Source organism: Schistocerca cancellata, chromosome 1 (genome assembly GCF_023864275.1).
Source record: "Schistocerca cancellata isolate TAMUIC-IGC-003103 chromosome 1, iqSchCanc2.1, whole genome shotgun sequence".
Classification (NCBI taxonomy): Eukaryota; Metazoa; Arthropoda; class Insecta; order Orthoptera; family Acrididae; genus Schistocerca; species Schistocerca cancellata.
Window position 1 is genome coordinate 1,018,524,153 of NC_064626.1, and position 17,538 is coordinate 1,018,541,690.

The following is a 17,538-nucleotide window of genomic DNA, read 5'->3' on the forward strand; positions in this document are numbered from 1 at the left end:
AGAATGTATTACGAGAGACTATGGGCTTGGTACTGAGAATGAGAGAGGAGAAAGACTAATTGAGTTCTGCAATAAATTTCAGCTAGTAGTGGTGAATACTCAGTTCAAGAATTACAAGAGGAGGAGTTATACTTGGCAAAGGCTGGGAGATAGGGAGATATTTCAGTTAGTTTAGATCATAGACAGGCAGAGATCCTGAAAACAGATACTAGATTGTAAGGCATACCCAGGAACAGATATAGACTCAGATCACCATTTAATAGTAATGAAGAGCAGACTAAAGTTTAAGATACTATGCTGCACTAAGGAATAACTCAGTAGGAAATTCATTTGAAGAGGAATGGATATAACGAAACTTCCTGACAGAGAACTGTGTTTCAGACCGAGACTCAAACTCAGTATGTTTGCCTTCCGCAGACAAGTGCTCTACCAAGTGAGTTAAGAAGGTAGGAGATGAGGTATTGGCAGAAGTAAAGCTATGGGAACATGTTGTGAGTTGTGCTTGGGTAGCTCTGTTGGTAGAGCACTTGTCCATGAAAGGTAGAGGTCTCACTTTGAGTCTTGGTCTGGCACACAGTTTTGGTCTTCCAGAAAGTTTCAGGAATGGACATAAAGAAAAAGGACAATCACAGAAGTTGGGAAAAAAAAAACATAGGTATGAAGAAGGTAAATGCAAAGAGACCATGGGTAACAGAAGATAGATATACTTCAGTTGATTGATGAAAGAAGGAAGTACAAAAATGTTCAAGGAAATTCAGGAATACAAGTTACTTAGGAATGAAATAAATTGGACGTGCAGGGAAACTAAGGTGAAATGGCTGCATGAAAAATATCGAAAAAGAAATTATTCTCGGAAGGACTGACTCAGCATATAGAAAAATCAAAACAACCTTCAGTGAAACTAAAAGCAAGATTAAGAGTGCAGTGGGAATTCAACTGTTAAAGGCAGAGGAGGGAGCGGATAGGCGGAAAGAGTACATTGAAGACCTCTATGAGGTTGAAGATGTGTGTTGACATGATAGAAGAAGAAACAGGAACTTATATAGAAAAACATCATCTACACAATTCTGAAGACTGCAAGAGCCGATAAAAAGCCGACAAGTGCAAGAATTATTGTACAGTCAGTTGAACAGCTCATTAAGCCAAGTTGCTGACAAGAATAATGTACAGAAGAATGGAAAAGAAAATTGAGGATCTACTATGTGATGACAAGTTTGATTTTAGTGAAGGTCAAGGACACCAGAGAGGTGTGTTGGGACCGTTGCTGTTCATGTTGTATATTAATGATAATATTAATAGTTTACCCGGTCTATTAACCTGGTCTATTAATGGTCTACCCGTGGTCTAGGGGTAGCGTCTTTGATTCATAATCAAAACGCCTTCGGTCCTGGGTTTGATCCCCGCCACTGCCTAAATTTTGATAAATAATCAGCATTGGCGGCCGAAGACTTCCGGCATAAGAAGTCAGCCTCATTCTGCCAACGGCCTTGTCAAAGAGGGCGGAGGAGCGGATAGAGGTTCAGGGCACTCTCTTGTCCTAGGGGTGGGAAATTGCCCCTAAAGGCGGAAGAATCAGCTATGATCTACGACATGAGGATGCAGAAGGCAATGGAAACCACTGCATTAAAGACACGTAACGTGTATCCACAGGACATGTGGCCTGTATTTGAAGAAGTGTCATGATGATCTCTCCATTGGCAAAAGATTCCGGAATAGTCCCCCATTCGGATCTCCGGGAGGGAACTGCCAAGGGGAAGGTTACCATGAGAAAAAGATTGAGTAATCAATGATAGGATAACATTCTACGAGTCGGGGCGTGGAATGTCAGAAGCTTGAACGTGATAGGGAAACTAGAAAATCTGAAAAGGGAAATGCAAAGGCTCAATCTAGATATAGTAGGGGTCAGTGAAGTGAAGTGGAAGGAAGACAAGGATTTCTGGTCAGATGAGTATCGGGTAATATCGGCAGCAGCAGAAAATGGTATAACAGGTGTAGGATTCGTTATGAATAGGAAGATAGGGCAGAGGGCGTGTTACTGTGAACAGTTCAGTGACCGCGTTGTTCTAATCAGAATCGACAGCAAACCAACACCGACAACGATAGTTCAGGTATACATGCCGAAGTCGCAAGCTGAAGATGAACATATAGAGAAAGTGTATCAGGATATTGAAAGGGTAATGCAGTATGTAAAGGGGGACGAAAATCTAATAGTCATGGGCGACTGGAATGCAGTTGTAGGGGAAGGAGTAGAAGAAAAGGTTACAGGAGAATATGGGCTTGGGACTAGGAATGAAAGAGGAGAAAGACTAATTGAGTTCTGTAACAAGTTTCAGCTAGTAATAGTGAATACCCTGTTCAAGAATCACAAGAGGAGGAGGTATACTTGGAAAAGGCCGGGAGATACGGAAAGATTTCAATTAGATTATATCATGGTCAGACAGAGATTCCGAAATCAGATACTGGATTGTAAGGCGTACCCAGGAGCAGATATAGACTCAGATCACAATATAGTAGTGATGAAGAGTAGGCTGAAGTTCAAGACATTAGTCAGGAAGAATCAATACGCAAAGAAGTGGGATACGGAAGTACTAAGGAATGACGAGATACGTTTGAAGTTCTCTAACGCTATAGATACAGCAATAAGGAATAGCGCAGTAGGCAGTACAGTTGAAGAGGAATGGACATCTCTAAAAAGGGCCATTACAGAAGTTGGGAAGGAAAACATAGGTACAAAGAAGGTAGCTGCGAAGAAACCATGGGTAACAGAAGAAATACTTCAGTTGATTGATGAAAGGAGGAAGTACAAACATGTTTCGGGAAAATCAGGAATACAGAAATACAAGTCGCTGAGGAATGAAATAGATAGGAAGTGCAGGGAAGCTAAGACGAAATGGCTGCAGGAAAAATGTGAAGACATCGGAAAAGATATGATTGTCGGAAGGACAGGCTCAGCATACAGGAAAGTCAAAACAACCTTTGGTGACATTAAAAGCAACGGTGGTAACATTAAGAGTGCAACGGGAATTCCACTGTTAAATGCAGAGGAGAGAGCAGATAGGTGGAAAGAATACACTGAAAGCCTCTATGAAGGTGAAGATTTGTCTGACGTGATAGAAGAAGAAACAGGAGTCGATTTAGAAGAGATAGGGGATCCAGTACTAGAATCGGAATTTAAAAGAGCTTTGGAGGACTTACGGGCAAATAAGGCAGAAGGGATAGATAACATTCCATCAGAATTTCTAAAATCATTGGGGGAAGTGGCAACAAAACGACTATTCACGTTGGTGTGTAGAATATATGAGTCTGGCGATATACCATCTGACTTTCGGAAAAGCATCATCCACACAATTCCGAAGACGGCAAGAGCTGACAAGTGCGAGAATTATCGCACAATCAGCTTAACAGCTCATGCATCAAAGCTGCTTACAAGAATAATATACAGAAGAATGGAAAAGAAAATTGAGAATGCGCTAGGTGACAATCAGTTTGGCTTTAGGAAAAGTAAAGGGACGAGAGAGGCAATTCTGACGTACGGCTAATAATGGAAGCAAGGCTAAAGAAAAATCAAGACACTTTCATAGGATCTGTCGACCTGAAAAAAGCGTTCGACAATATAAAATGGTGCAAGCTGTTCGAGATTCTGAAAAAAGTAGAGCTAAGCTATAGGGAGAGACGGGTCATATACAATATGTACAGCAACCAAGAGGGAATAATAAGAGTGGACGATCAAGAACGAAGTGCTCGTATTAAGAAGGGTGTAAGACAAGGCTGTAGCCTTTCGCCTCTACTCTTCAATCTGTACATCGAGGAAGCAATGATGGAAATAAAAGAAAGGTTCAGGAGTGGAATTAAAATACAAGGTGAAAGGATATCAATGATACGATTTGCTGATGACATTGCTATCCTGAGTGAAAGTGAAGAAGAATTAAAGATCTGCTGAATGGAATGAACAGTCTAATGAGTACACAGTATGGTTTGAGAGTAAATCAGAGAAAGACGAAGGTAATGAGAAGTAGTAGAAATGAGAACAGCGAGATACTTAACATCAGGATTGATGGTCACGAAGTCAATGAACTTAAGGAATTCTGCTACCTAGGCAGTAAAATAACCAATGACGGACGGAGCAAGGAGGACATCAAAAGCAGACTCGCTATGGCAAAAAAGGCATTTCTGGCCAAGAGAAGTCTACTAATATCAAATACCGGCCTTAATTTGAGGAAAACATTTCTGAGGATGTACGTCTGGAGTACAGCATTATATGGTAGTGAAACATGGACTGTGGGAAAACCGGAACAGAAGAGAATCGAAGCATTTGAGATGTGGTGCTATAGACGAATGTTGAAAATTAGGTGGACTGATACGGTAAGGAATGAGGAGGTTCTACGTAGAATCGGAGAGGAAAGGAATATGTGGAAAACACTAATAAGGAGAAGGGACAGGATGATAGGACATCTGCTAAGACATGAAGGAATGACTTCCATGGTACTAGAGGGAGCTGCAGAGGGCAAAAACTGTAGAGGAAGACAGAGATTGGAATATATCAAGCAACTAATTGAGGACGTACATTGCAAGTGCTACTCTGAGATGAAGAGGTTAGCACAGGAAAGGAGTCTCTGAAAAAGCTGCATAATTATTCAGTCATGTCTTGATAAGATTTCCAAGTGGTGTAAAGATTGGTAACCTGCTTAAATGTTCAGAAATGTAAAGCTGTGCATTCGATAAAACAGTAGCCTATGACTATACTATCAATGAGTCACTGCTGGAATCGGCCAACTCATACAAATACCTGGGTGTAAAACTTAGTAGGGATATGAAATTAATGATCACATAGGCTCAGTTGTGAGTAAAGCTGGTGGCAGACTTTGTTTTATTGGTAGAACACTGGGCAAGTGCAAACAGTCTACAAAGGACATTGCTTACAAATCACTCGTGTGACTCATCCTAGAATACTGCTCAAGTATCTGGCATACATTCCAAATAGGACTAACAGGGGATATTGAACATATACAGGGTATTTCAAAATGAACATACCGGTTTTAAGGCATTGCAAATAATACACCAAATGAAAGAGCAACTCAAACAGTTTTGTTTGCATACCTGTGTGCAATGGGAAGAGTATAGAATGAAAAAGAGCGACTGAAAAACATGTTGAACGGGTGCGGGTCTTCCACACATAGCCTCAAGAAATATCCCCACGGAAAGTTTATGGGCCTTTCTTTTTCAGTAAATCAACTGTAACTGTTGTTTCTTATCTCGATGTGCTACAGCTACAACCCTTGCCTCAATGGGAAGAAGGTGAAAAACACATCTTTATTTGGGAGCAAGATGGAACTCAGTAGACGACCAGTTAAATGACATTGCTATCCGACCAGTTGATTGGGTGCAAGGGGCCGGATGACACAGCATTTTATGCACAACCTCTATGTTCACACACAATCTGACACAATCATGTGTATGTGCCTCTGATACCAGCTGATCTACCCGACTTTAGAAACAGTGTTACTGCAACAGTTACTCCCGACACACTGATCACAGTTCCAGAACAACTCACCTGTCAACTTGACGTGTGGTCGGTGTTCACACCAAATAACTGTAAGAAAAACTGTTTGTGTTTCTCTTTCATTTGGTGTATAGTAGAGTGTCATTAATCCAAATGGAGCTTGTTTGGATTACCGATTTGTTCAGATTAGCCGGTATTATGGTGACGAGTTTCTAGAATGAAGTATACCAAGCAAATAAGTAGGTACACCATGGTAACAAATGGAAAAAAGTGTGGGAACAATGGCTCACCCTCACTACCTGCCCTTGTTGTTGTGCACTGTTGAGACCTTTGTAGTGTCTGTGGTCAGTGCACTGCCACTTGGCTAGCAAAGTGCTTGGTAGGTTAGTTACCAATCGCTGGCATGTGTAACAGTTGTAATGCATTCGTTCAGGTGTAGTGGTGTACGTATTTTCATCATAAGTAAATGGAAACATGCAACATTAACTCTCAAAGAAAAGCTGAATGCTTCGAAGCGGATAGACAATGGTGAGAATGTATCTAAACGGGCAACGGAACTGGGTGTTGGTAAAGCAGCAACCATTTGTGATTGGAAGAAGAACTGAGTGAATCTTGAACAGTCCTGTGCAATGCCTTCATGAAAAACACTCGAAAGTTGGCAGACTTTGAAACAGTCCCAGTACAATAAAGTGGATGAAGCTCTTTTCCTTTGGTTTATGCAGGAAAGAGAAAGGGGAACTCCTTTGAGTGGAGCACTGGTTCAGGAGAAGGCTATTTACCTGAAAAAGTTAATGAATGGTGATGAGTCTTTTAGTGCGAGTATGGGTTGGTCGGACAGATTCGAAAAAGTCTTGGAATCCGTCAGCTAACAATTACTGGAGAGAAGATTTCGTCTGACCATGATGCAGTGAAGGAATACTTGCATGAGTTTGAAAAAATGATAAGAGAGGGAAAGTATTCTCCCCAACAAATTTATAACGCTGACATGATTGGCCTTAATTTTAAGGCATTGCAAACAAAAAGCCTGGCATCAAAAGCAGAAGACCATTCTCCTGGTTTTAAAATGTGCAAAGATCATGTGACTTTATTAGCGTGCAGCAACGCTGCTGGTAATCACAAGCTGCCTTTAATGCTGATCAGCAAATCTGCTACGCCCAGAGCTTTTAAGAATTGCAACATGAAGTCTCTGCCCGTATATTATTGCAACCAGAAAAAGGCATGGATGGATGATAAGCTGTTCAAAGAATGGTTTCATGGCCAGTTTGTTCCCCCTGTTCAATGGTTTTCTATGGAAAATCATTTGTCTCCCTGTGGAATACTTTTGATTGTTAACACGCCATCTCACCCCCAGCAGTGAGCAATTATGCGATGGAGAAATTGTGGCAAAAGTTACACCACTTCTACAGCCGATAGACCAGGGCGCTCTGCAAAATTAAAACTGATTTACAGAAAACAATTCTTAAGAATGCTGGTCCAAGATGACAGCATTCCTTTAGAGGGCAAAATAAAAAAGACACATGTGAAGGATGTTGATTATTGGGCTGCTGAGGCATGGCAGAATATTTCAGAAAAAACTCTGAGAAAATCTTGGAGAAAACTGTGGACATCTCTTGAATTTCAGGACAACCTAGGTGAAAAGGAAGAGGAAAATCTACTACAAATGATACAGACAAACCCTGGATGTGAAGAAGCTAGTGAAGGAGACGTAGATGAGTGGATTGCAGTGGATGGAGCATGTGTGCAGAACCTTACTGACGCTGATTTAGTTACTGCTGTGACTCAAGACCAGGAAGAAGTGGACTGCTGTGACAGAAGTGACAATGAGCCAGAAAGCTACAAAGGAGAACTGGTGCCACACAGTGACGCAGCTGAAGCCCTTGACCTCACACTATGTTATTTGGAGCAAGAGCCCACTGCTTCAACTGCTGATTTGATGTTTATGAGACAATGGTGCAACTATGCGTCATATAATAGACTGTCTTCATTAAGCCAAAAAACAATGACAGTTTTTGTCATCTAAAAAGTAGGGAGAAAATGTCCGCTGTATTTTAGTAAGTTTGACAGCTTTTCTTTCATTGTTACGCATTGTTTAAACCCAATGTTTTCTTGACAACTTTTGTAATACATGTTTACTGCACAGTGTAAATTAAAATACTGTGTACGTACAGCAATTTACTGCACAGTTTTCAATACTTAGACTAACATTTTTCATGTTCAGATTTACTGAACATTCGGATTACTGGGGTTCGGATTAGTGGGAGTCTGCTGTATTATTTATAATTGTAAGGTGAATGTAATATGTGATACAAAGCCATAAAACCCATATATTCATTTTGAAATACCCTGTACAGAGAAGGGCAGCACAAGTGGTCACAGGTTCCTTTTTATGTGTGGGAGAGTCACAGAGATATTGAACGAACTGAACTGGAAGACTCTTGAAGATAGATGTAAACTATCCCGAGAATGACTTCTAACAAAGTTTCAAGAACAAGCTTCACATGATGACTCTAGGAATATACTACAACCCCCTATATAGTCCTAACACAGGAATCATGAGGATAAGGTTAGAATAATCACTGTATGCACAGAGGCATTTGAAAAATCATTCTTCCCATGCTCCATACGTGAACGGAATGGGAAGAAACCCTAATAACTGATTCAATGGGACATACCCTCTGCCATGCATTTCACGATAGTTTGAAGGGTAGAGATGTAGATTTGTTGACCTGGAAAAAGCTTTCAACAATGTTAAATGGTGGCAGATTTTTGAAATTCTGAGAAAAAGTAGGATAACCTACAATGAAATATGGGCAATACACAATACCTACAAGAGCCAAGAGGGGCAATAAGAGTAGAAGAACAAGACTGAAATGCTCAGATTAATAGGCTGTAAGACAGGGAAGTAGTCAACTGATACATCAAAGAAGAAATAACAAAGATAAAAGAAAGGTCCGAGAGTGGAATTGAAATTGATGGTGACAGGATATCAATGACAAGACTTTCTGACGACATTACTATCCTCAGTGAAAGTGAAGAAGAGTTACATGATTTGCTGAATGGAATGAACTGTCTAACGAGTACAGCTTACGTATTGAGAGTACATTGAAGAAAGACAAAGGTAATGTGAAGTAGCATGAGTGAGAACAATAAGAACCTTAAAATCATAATTAGTGATCACAAAGTAAATGAAGTTAAGCAACTCTGCTACCAAGGGAACAAAATAACCCACAACAGGTGGCACAAGGAGGTCATAAATAGTATACTAGTAATGGCCATAAATGCATACCTGGCCAAAGGAAGCCTCCTAATATCAAAAATAGGCCTTAATTTTAGGAAAAAATTTCTGAGACTGGAGCACAGCATTGTCTGGTAGTGAAACAGAAGAATATTGAAAATTAAGTGGACTGAAAAAGTACAGAATGTGGAGGTTCTCTGAAGAATCGACACGGAAAGAAATATGTGGAAAACCCTTCCAAGGGAAGAAGGGGGAGAATGATAGGACATCTGTTAATGACATCACGAAATAACTTTTGTGGTGCTAGAGGCAGCTGTACCGGGTAAAAGCTGTGTAGAAAGACAGAGATTGGAATACATCCAGCAAATAATTGAAGATGTAGGTTGCAAGTGCTACTCTAGAAATGAATATGTTGGCACAAGAAAGGAATTTGTGGAGGATCGCATTAAACCAGTCAGAAGAGAGAGAATGCAGAAGAACTGCACATTGCCTCTTTGGAGTCAACTGGAAAGGCTTTGTTGACCCAACCAGTAGACAACCACCTCCACTATCAATTTGTTCTCCAGGCATACATTATGAACAACAGAACAATTCGGCAGCATAATTACATGTGTAGATTGTGGGCAAGGGAATATCTGGATTGGAATCTGAATCAATGGTGCCAGGTTGTTAGGAAAAACCCAAATGGAATGGCTTGTGGTATTTGCTGACATGAAGATGATCGAGTATAACTGAGATCAGTTGATGCTTGCAAGCATTGTCACAGGTACCCCCTTCACACATTGGATGAACTCAGGAGGGCCATCATCAGAGAATGAGACAGGCTCAAGTGCCTTGTCCCAACTACCTTGTTGGCAGCAGGTCGAGGAGGATCCATAAATGTTACAAGTGGAGCAACTTGGGACTGAATGTTACATAGCAGCAAACTTTGATTTCACAGAGTGCACATTCAAACAAACTGGCTTTATTTTAGTTAGTTTCTTTGTCTTAACAGTAAATTTAATGCCACATGTTTGCAGATATGCACGTGGTGCATTTTCTCTCTCTCTCTCTCTCTCTCTCTCTCTTCTTCTTCTTCTTTTTTTTTTAATGCAGTTCATACAATTTAAGAGTTCTCAATATGCTTCTTAAATATAAAAGCTTAGTTTTTCCTCCAAACTACATGAGCCAATCATTACAGAAGTAATTAGCCCATTGTCCTATATATGTGCTTGATGAATGACACTAATTACTTGTTTTTTGTTTCAGGCTTCAAATGTTTAAATGTGCAACAGCTGAGGCTCACACAACTGCACTGACACACATTTCTACATTTATACCTACACTCTGTAAACCACTGTAATTGCACAACAGAGTGTACTTTCCACTAGACCACTTATTAGGGCTTCTTTGTGTTCCATTCACATACTGGACGTGGGATATATGATTGCTGAAATGCCTTGATGTGGACTTCACCTGTATACAGGAGTGATATATGTATAGGGTCATAGCGTATTCCTAGATTCTTCACTTAAAGCTGGTTCTTCGACTTTGTACACAAGCTGTTGCAGTGTAGTTTGCATCTCTCCTCAAGTGTCTGTAATTTCAGGTTTTTCTGCATCTCTGCGACATCCTCCCATGCGTCAATCAAACCTTTTGTGTTGACCTTCTTTGTGTACATTCAATGTCCTGTTAGTATTATCTGATGTGGGTCCCATAGATTTGAGCATTATTCAAGGCTGAATCACACGAGATTTGGTAAGTGACCTCCTTTCCAAACTGATCACATTCTCCCACTAACCTACTAATGAACTGAAGTCTGACAACTGGTTCGTCTAGAACTGAGCCTATCTTATCATTTATTCCTGCAAGTTGTTTCATATACGCAGGTATTTGAAGAATAATACTGATTCTAAATGTGACTTACTGATATTATTATCATATATACTATGTATTTTCATTTTTTATTACAGACAGAACTTCGCTGTAGATAACTTCATCATCTGCAAAATGTTCGAGGTTACTATTAATATTGTCTGTGATGTCATTAATATACAATATGAACGGTGCAATCAATTCTACATCTGTTAGTGATTCTTCATCCAAGATAACATGCTGTGTCCTCCTTACCACAAAATTCTCAATCTCGTCACAAATTTCATTTGATAGCCCTTTTGACTGTAATTCTTCAGGCTTTTGCGGCGATCTCAACAGATTGTTGTTTGATTGTACTTTCATTATTAATTGTTGTGAAACTGAATCAAATGCTTTTCACTTTATCCAAAAAATATTGAATCTACCTAACTGCCTTGATCCTTGGCTTTCCATATGTTATGTGAGAAAATGCGATCTGGGTTTTGCATGTTTTTGGAGCCAAGCTGGTTGGCATGGAGGTCATTCTGTTCGAGATACCTTCTTTGAAGCATCAAGCAAAAATACATGTAATGTAGTTTTGCAAAGCTGGAATATCACCAAAATATAGGTGAAATAAGTTTATTATACATCCACTTAGCTTCCAGAACTAATAGTCCTATTTCAGAGAGGAGGGAGGGGGACATTTTCGGAAAAGTTAAAAAAGATCAGGTCATCCAAGCCTCAGGGTGTGAGGGATCCACATTTAGTGAGAACAAGGGTAGAGCTTCCTGACAAAAGAACTATTAGTTCCAAAAGTTATGCAGTGTGTCTCTTTTACTCTTTGTGTGTCTATCTGCAACACATTTCTCATCCTGAGAGTAAGTACTTTCTCTTTAGATTATTTCTGTCTCAAGGGCAAATTGAATTGCAAACAATCTCCATAGCGAATGCTGTCTTCAAACTTAAATTATGCAATGGCAGTGGGCACATGACACCGTAAAACAAAAACTGGAACATGCTGTAATAAAAATACCAAAGTTTTTGCTCTCCACCAACCTAAACAAGGAGCAGTCAGCTCGTCACATACTGCAGGGGATAAATTTCGTAAAGATCTAACTTCTTTCCCAAACTGAACATGAAGCTCTACATTTAAGGGTGGAAACACATCGTCAATGGTGCAGTACCTTAAATATCTATTATACAAATCTGCGTGTTAATGCTTTGAGACAACGAAGACGATGTACAATGGGAAAACATATTTATGTTACTCGGAAAAAACAGTTTTTTTTATGGAGAATGCTACAACGAACAGGTGGCGCATTTTAGCTTTTTCCAAGACATTTTAACTTGGCCGGAATTTGGACCTGGGTACCATACAGTGGACTTTAGACACGAATACCACTACAGTGGCTGAGTAAACAAAACACTTATTTGTTTACCGTTTTTGTCATTTATTTTAAAATTCTTATGTGATTCACTTATTGTTTTTCAATTCTATATGCTTATCAAGGCCTTTGCCAAGCACAACACAGTAGAAACACCGGAGTACTTCCACATCATATTCACGCGCCGCCTACACAGGCTACAAAGTGATAAGCTCTTTGGTAGCTTGTCTTTGTAGGTTATGTATTCCGGTCCGTGTAACTAAGAAACTGTAACAATATAAAGTGCTTGTCTCAAAGAAAAGCGCCTATTTTACCTTCAACTACCGCGTTACCCACAGTCACTGCAAACATATCTATATTTTACCTGGAATTCTAGAAAATCGCCACATTCTACGGTAGAGGAGGCTGCCATTTTTACTTAAATCTCGTACACCGAAAGAGAATACCCATGAGCCCCTGGAAGCGAAGGGCCTTGAAGTTGAAAGCTGCGGAAGAAATTTTCTATGATATATTCTTCTTATAAATCTCGCTTAGTAACACGATAAAAGGTAAATATTGGAGTCTAACAAGATTCTCTTAACGTTGTGCAAGTATTAAGGAGACTGCTGAACTTAGGGAAAAAATAGGAAATTGTGTGATATTGCGTGTAATTTTAAGCCTGTGGACAGTGTGAATGTCAGCTGTACGCGAGTGACAAAACCATTTTGCAGAAACTGCTGCAGCACGTTAATCAGTGTCGTAGTAGCAATAGTACTGTTTACCTGATGAATATTGAATTATCGTGGTTCAGGCAACTGTGAATATTTCTGTCGATAAAAATCAATAAGTGACTGTTGACCTCGTGAGTCATCAAGCCTTTTAACAACTTGACAGTCACATTTTGTTGAGAGGTTAAAGTATTAATAGATGAGTCGGATGCTGTGGGGGAAAAAAAGCATTCTCATTGAAACTTTTACCGAAGTTGGTTCTAACCATAACATCGGTCTTTTTATAGATGTCGGGGCCTACTCACAAATATCGCTACAAAAATGTGGGATTGGATTCCCAAGAATTACGGCGTCGAAGAGAAGAGGAAGGTGTTCAGTTGCGGAAACAAAAACGTGAACAACAATTATTCAAAAGGCGCAATGTGCTTATGCCAGCACTTGCTGATGAAGAAGGCGGTATGCAGGTAAGCTTCTTGCTTTGATGGTCATTTATAATCTGTACATGGTTTGTTATAGTTTATTTAGGCCTATATATTTCCTGCCGTCGTTGTTCAGTATTTTTGAGACGATAGTTTCCCTTTAAGCAACTTCCCAGAACCTCTGGTTGCAAGAAGACTAGCATGTGCAAAACATTGTAAGACTTAAAACCTCAGTCATCACCCACATATATTTTCTAGGTGGTGAACCACAAGCCTCGTTTCAATTTCAATAACTTAGTTGTTCAAGGGTCATTTTGCAATGATATAGCATCTCTTGGTTAAATTCAAGTAAAACAAGAATAATTTATTTTGACATACAAATTTACAAACACAGGGCTTGGCTGTAGTGAAAACCTAAACCAGGCTTGCCAGACAGAGCATGAACCTCCATCCTCCCAAATCCGACCCCTGTATCTTAGTAAGTGCACTGTAGTCAAAATGACGTAAGAAGAACAGGATGGCTTGCAGCGTTGTTGACAACTTTTAACTGTAAAGTGCAAGCTGCTACAGGTCAAAATCGCAGCCATTTGTGGAGCTGTGACAACACCGAGACATCACCACAGAGTTGTTTACAGAATCACGATACACTGTTGGATGAGGTAGATGCCTGAAGCTGCTGTGTCTAGCCCACTGTGACTGCCAGTGATCAATATATGCTGACTCATCTATAGGGGCCTGCCTCAGCCACTTATACCTAATGTACAGGTCTTAATGTTTTTGCATATTTGGAATAAGTTTGCTTGGTTAGATTGGAATAAGTTTGCTTAGTACAAGCTGTAAAACTTTGCTTCCGCTGTTTTTTTCCCCAACATTTGAGGCTTTAATGAAACAGATTGGTTACACATGTATCATTCAAAGTATTTTCCATCGCTAGCCACTACTTTCTCCCATCTTCCAGGCAGTGTATGAATCCTGCGTCGAAGAAATTGTTCATCTTTTGAAACAATCCACAAATCTATCCAATTTGTGACTTCTTCATGAGATCGGAAGTGTTGGTCAGCCAGGCCATGTGTCATTGATCTAAACAGGTGATAGTCAGAGGGAGCAATGTCCGGAGGATACGGCAGGTGGGGTAGGACTTCGTTTCCAAGTATGTTTTGACCCCTTTTGCAACATAGGGGCGAGCGTTGTCGTGCTACAAAATCACTTTATCGTGCCTCCCGCTGTATTGTGGCCATTTGTCTTTTAATTCTCTCCTCTAACGTATTAATTGTGTTCAATAACGAGCACCTGTGATTGTTTCACTTGATTTTTAACAGCTCATAGTACATGACGCCGAGCTGGTCCCACCAAATGCAGAGCATGATCTTGGAGCTGTGAATATTTGGTTTGGCCGTCGACATGGAAGCATGGCCGGGATATCCCCATGAATTTTTGTATTTAGGGCTATCATAATGAACCCATTTTTTGTCCACGGTCTCAACGTGATGCAGAAATCTCTTCCATTTTTGCCTCTGAAGCAACTGTTCACAAACGCTGTTCAGTGTCTCTTGGTTTCAGCTCAAACAGGACCCAAGCTCCTTCTTTCTGAATCGTGCCTATAGCCTTGAGATGAGATGTTTTGAAATGGCTTGCTGTGTCACTCCCACTAATTGTGCCATTTCTTCTTGAGTTTGACGCAAGTCTTCACTCAGCAATGTCTCCAATTCTGCATCTTCGAAAACATTCTCTCTTCCACCGCTATGCCGGTCTACAGTGGTAAAATCACTGTTCTTGAAGCATTGAAACCACTCGTGACACGTTCTTTCACTAATAGCTTCCTTACCATACATACTTGAGAGCATTTGATGGGACTCAGCCGCTGTTTTCTTTATATTGAAATGAAATAGTAACACCTCCCTTAAATGATGAGAATTAGGCTCATAAACTTACATTTTCAATCAAGAACAACTTTATGATGCAGACACAAATCAACTAATGTTTGAGTGGGGTTATGTTGACCAAGTCCAAGCTAACTGCCTGACGTCTGCGATCTGTTTCTTACGTCCACAACTTACCGTGTCGCCACCTATCGGCAAACGGCGGAAGCAGAGTTGTACACCTTTTAATATGGGAAAAATAACACACTATTCATTGAATCTCTTCACACTTTTCACTGCACACAACCCCTCAGACTTGCAGGTGCCTTTAAGATGATGGGGAAACTGCTACACCTCTATTAGAAACAGTGGAAAATCCGGGGTGGAATAATGACGGTATTATGAAAAGGGTAGATTACTGCTCACCATATAGAGGAGACACAGGCAGGCAGAACAAGAAGACTGCTAGACATTTAAGTATGCAGCCAAAAGACCTCCTTTTAACACACACACACACACACACACACACACACACACACACACACACACACACACACCCTTGTATCTGAGGCTCGGTGTGCAGACAGTGGTCATTTGTGTGTGAGTTTTGCGTGTCAAACACAGGTAGGAACTGCACACACATTCTGAATCTTAGCAGTGGAGATTTGTGTGGTTATGCAAAGCGGAAGATCCTCTGAACAAGCTGTTGTCAGTAACAAAATTCAGATCACTGTTGTTTTGATGTAGATCAGGGATGCTCAACTCATCGATTGCAATCAGCCGGTCAATTACCATGGTTTTATAAGTCAATCTTTCAAATCCTTTGTCAGAAATCTGTTTAAATAAGCTGTTTTTGTAAAATACCAATTTGTTGACAATTAGCATTTCACACGGATTTGCAGGGAGTAACTCTGACAACACTTGTCTCACCTCTTTCATCTTCATATGCTTTTCACCACCCTTAATACTCATGCCAAGCAGCCGTCTTCCCTCTTGAAGTTATTGCTTGCGAACTGGAAGTTGGTGCATTGTGAGTGGACGTTGCAGTGAGCAGGGAGAGTGCTCAGGGTTTGCTGCAAGACTTGACCTTTGGATAGCACAGTTACAGATATTAAATGTGAAACACTGTCCTCAAATACAGTCAGAAATGTCAACAAACATCACTGGATTAAGAAGCTGCGAAGAAGACAAAGTTTGAAAACTGATTTTCAGTTTTGAAGGCAGTTCTGTTCTAGCATTCATAGCTAAACTTTTCCAAAAGCTGGATGTTGAATATATTTAAAGTAAAATGAGTGCTCTTTTCTCTTGTACTAGGACTGAACTTGAACAGAAAATAATTGGATTTCAAAATGACATTTCCACAAAGTGAAATACAATGAAGATAACTTTTGGAAATTAGTGAGTGTGAAAACCTACCCTAACATTGTAAAAGTGTCATCATATGTTTAATCATTTTTGGTTCAATAATGAACATTGTGAAATCTAAGTGTAGAAATAAACTAACTGATCCTCATCTTTCAGACTACGTAAGGTTGGTTCTGACAAATTATCTACCAGATTATAATAAACTTGGCAATGATATGCAAAGCATTTATGATGCTGTATATTGTAATTTTTTCACATGGGTAATGTCTTGAAAATTGAGTAGTAAGTTTACAACTGTTGATGGAGAGAGAATTGCGTTTATGTTTTTATATAATTAAAATGATTAATTTTGCCTACAGTGTTGTTTCATGCTTAAACAATTACAAATTTTTAAATCAGTAGACCTCCAAATGGACTAAACTGCATGTAGTAGATCTTAAGCCTAAGAAGGTTGAGTACCCCTGATCTGGATGAAGTGATGCAATCAAGTACAAGCCATGAATGCTAAAGCTGCCTTGATTTTGACTATATGTTGGAACAACTAGATGTTGTGTGTATCAAATTTAAATGAACAGCTATGGATTGTGACGCTAGAACCAAGTAGCTGTATAGTGCGAAAAACAGCATCCACATTTAATGTCCCAGTAAGTATGGTGAAGATTGACAGAAAGTTAGGAGAAAGAAAGAAAGAGAAATTTTTACACTGCCCAGAAGAAAATAAGGAAAAAAGATTTCAGACCAAATAAAATGATGAATATAGCAGGACGTGTCTCGGGATCAAAGTTCGTGTTCATGTTTGTGTTAGAATTGAAGGACAGAAGATAAAGAAGCAGGAACAGCTCTTACTTAGCAGCCTTAAGAATCATTTATCACGCACTGAGACCACAATGAATCATAAATTAGATTCTGTAAATTCTGTGAATTATATCCAAAGTGCTGTGTGTCTGTCAGTTCTGGAACACTCAGTTCGTGTCTGTGCAGTACATTGGAGTGTTGAGCAGTGATAAGACAGAAGTCCAGTTCAAGAAGATTACTACAGTATGTTATTGTAGGTTAAGGCCAGGGTAGTTACAGGCATGGAGAATGTGTCGTAAGTGTAACTCCCATCTGTGCATTTCAGAAAAGCTGGTGGTGGAGGTGAAGATCCACATGGCTGGGAGTGAAGCAGCCATTCAAATAAAGCATTTTATTTTCAGCTCATGTTGTGCCACAGGGTCGTCTATTTTGCTAATGGC

General features: G+C 39.9%; 2 protein-coding genes across 6 annotated transcripts in view; one reads left to right on the forward strand and one right to left on the reverse strand.

Moving 5' to 3' along the window:
- The window catches only part of LOC126089327 (protein MIX23), a 41,928-nt gene extending 29,434 nt beyond the window's left edge, over nt 1-12,494 (reverse strand). The window contains exon 1 of one of the 4 annotated variants that reach the window (XM_049906900.1): nt 12,318-12,494. In XM_049906900.1, coding sequence (XP_049762857.1) covers nt 12,318-12,365 — 48 coding nt within the window. In that variant the 5' untranslated portion in view covers nt 12,366-12,494. Of the gene's footprint in view, nt 1-12,007; nt 12,130-12,317 lie in introns of those variants that run through there. The other 3 variants (XM_049906903.1, XM_049906902.1, XM_049906901.1) reach the window with 3 other exon arrangements.
- LOC126089301 (importin subunit alpha-7) overlaps nt 12,362-17,538 on the forward strand; it is a 58,314-nt gene continuing 53,137 nt past the window's right edge. The window contains exons 1-2 of one of the 2 annotated variants that reach the window (XM_049906898.1): nt 12,362-12,501; nt 12,948-13,124. In XM_049906898.1, coding sequence (XP_049762855.1) covers nt 12,948-13,124 — 177 coding nt within the window. In that variant the 5' untranslated portion in view covers nt 12,362-12,501. Of the gene's footprint in view, nt 12,502-12,649; nt 12,795-12,947; nt 13,125-17,538 lie in introns of those variants that run through there. The other variant, XM_049906899.1, reaches the window with a different exon arrangement.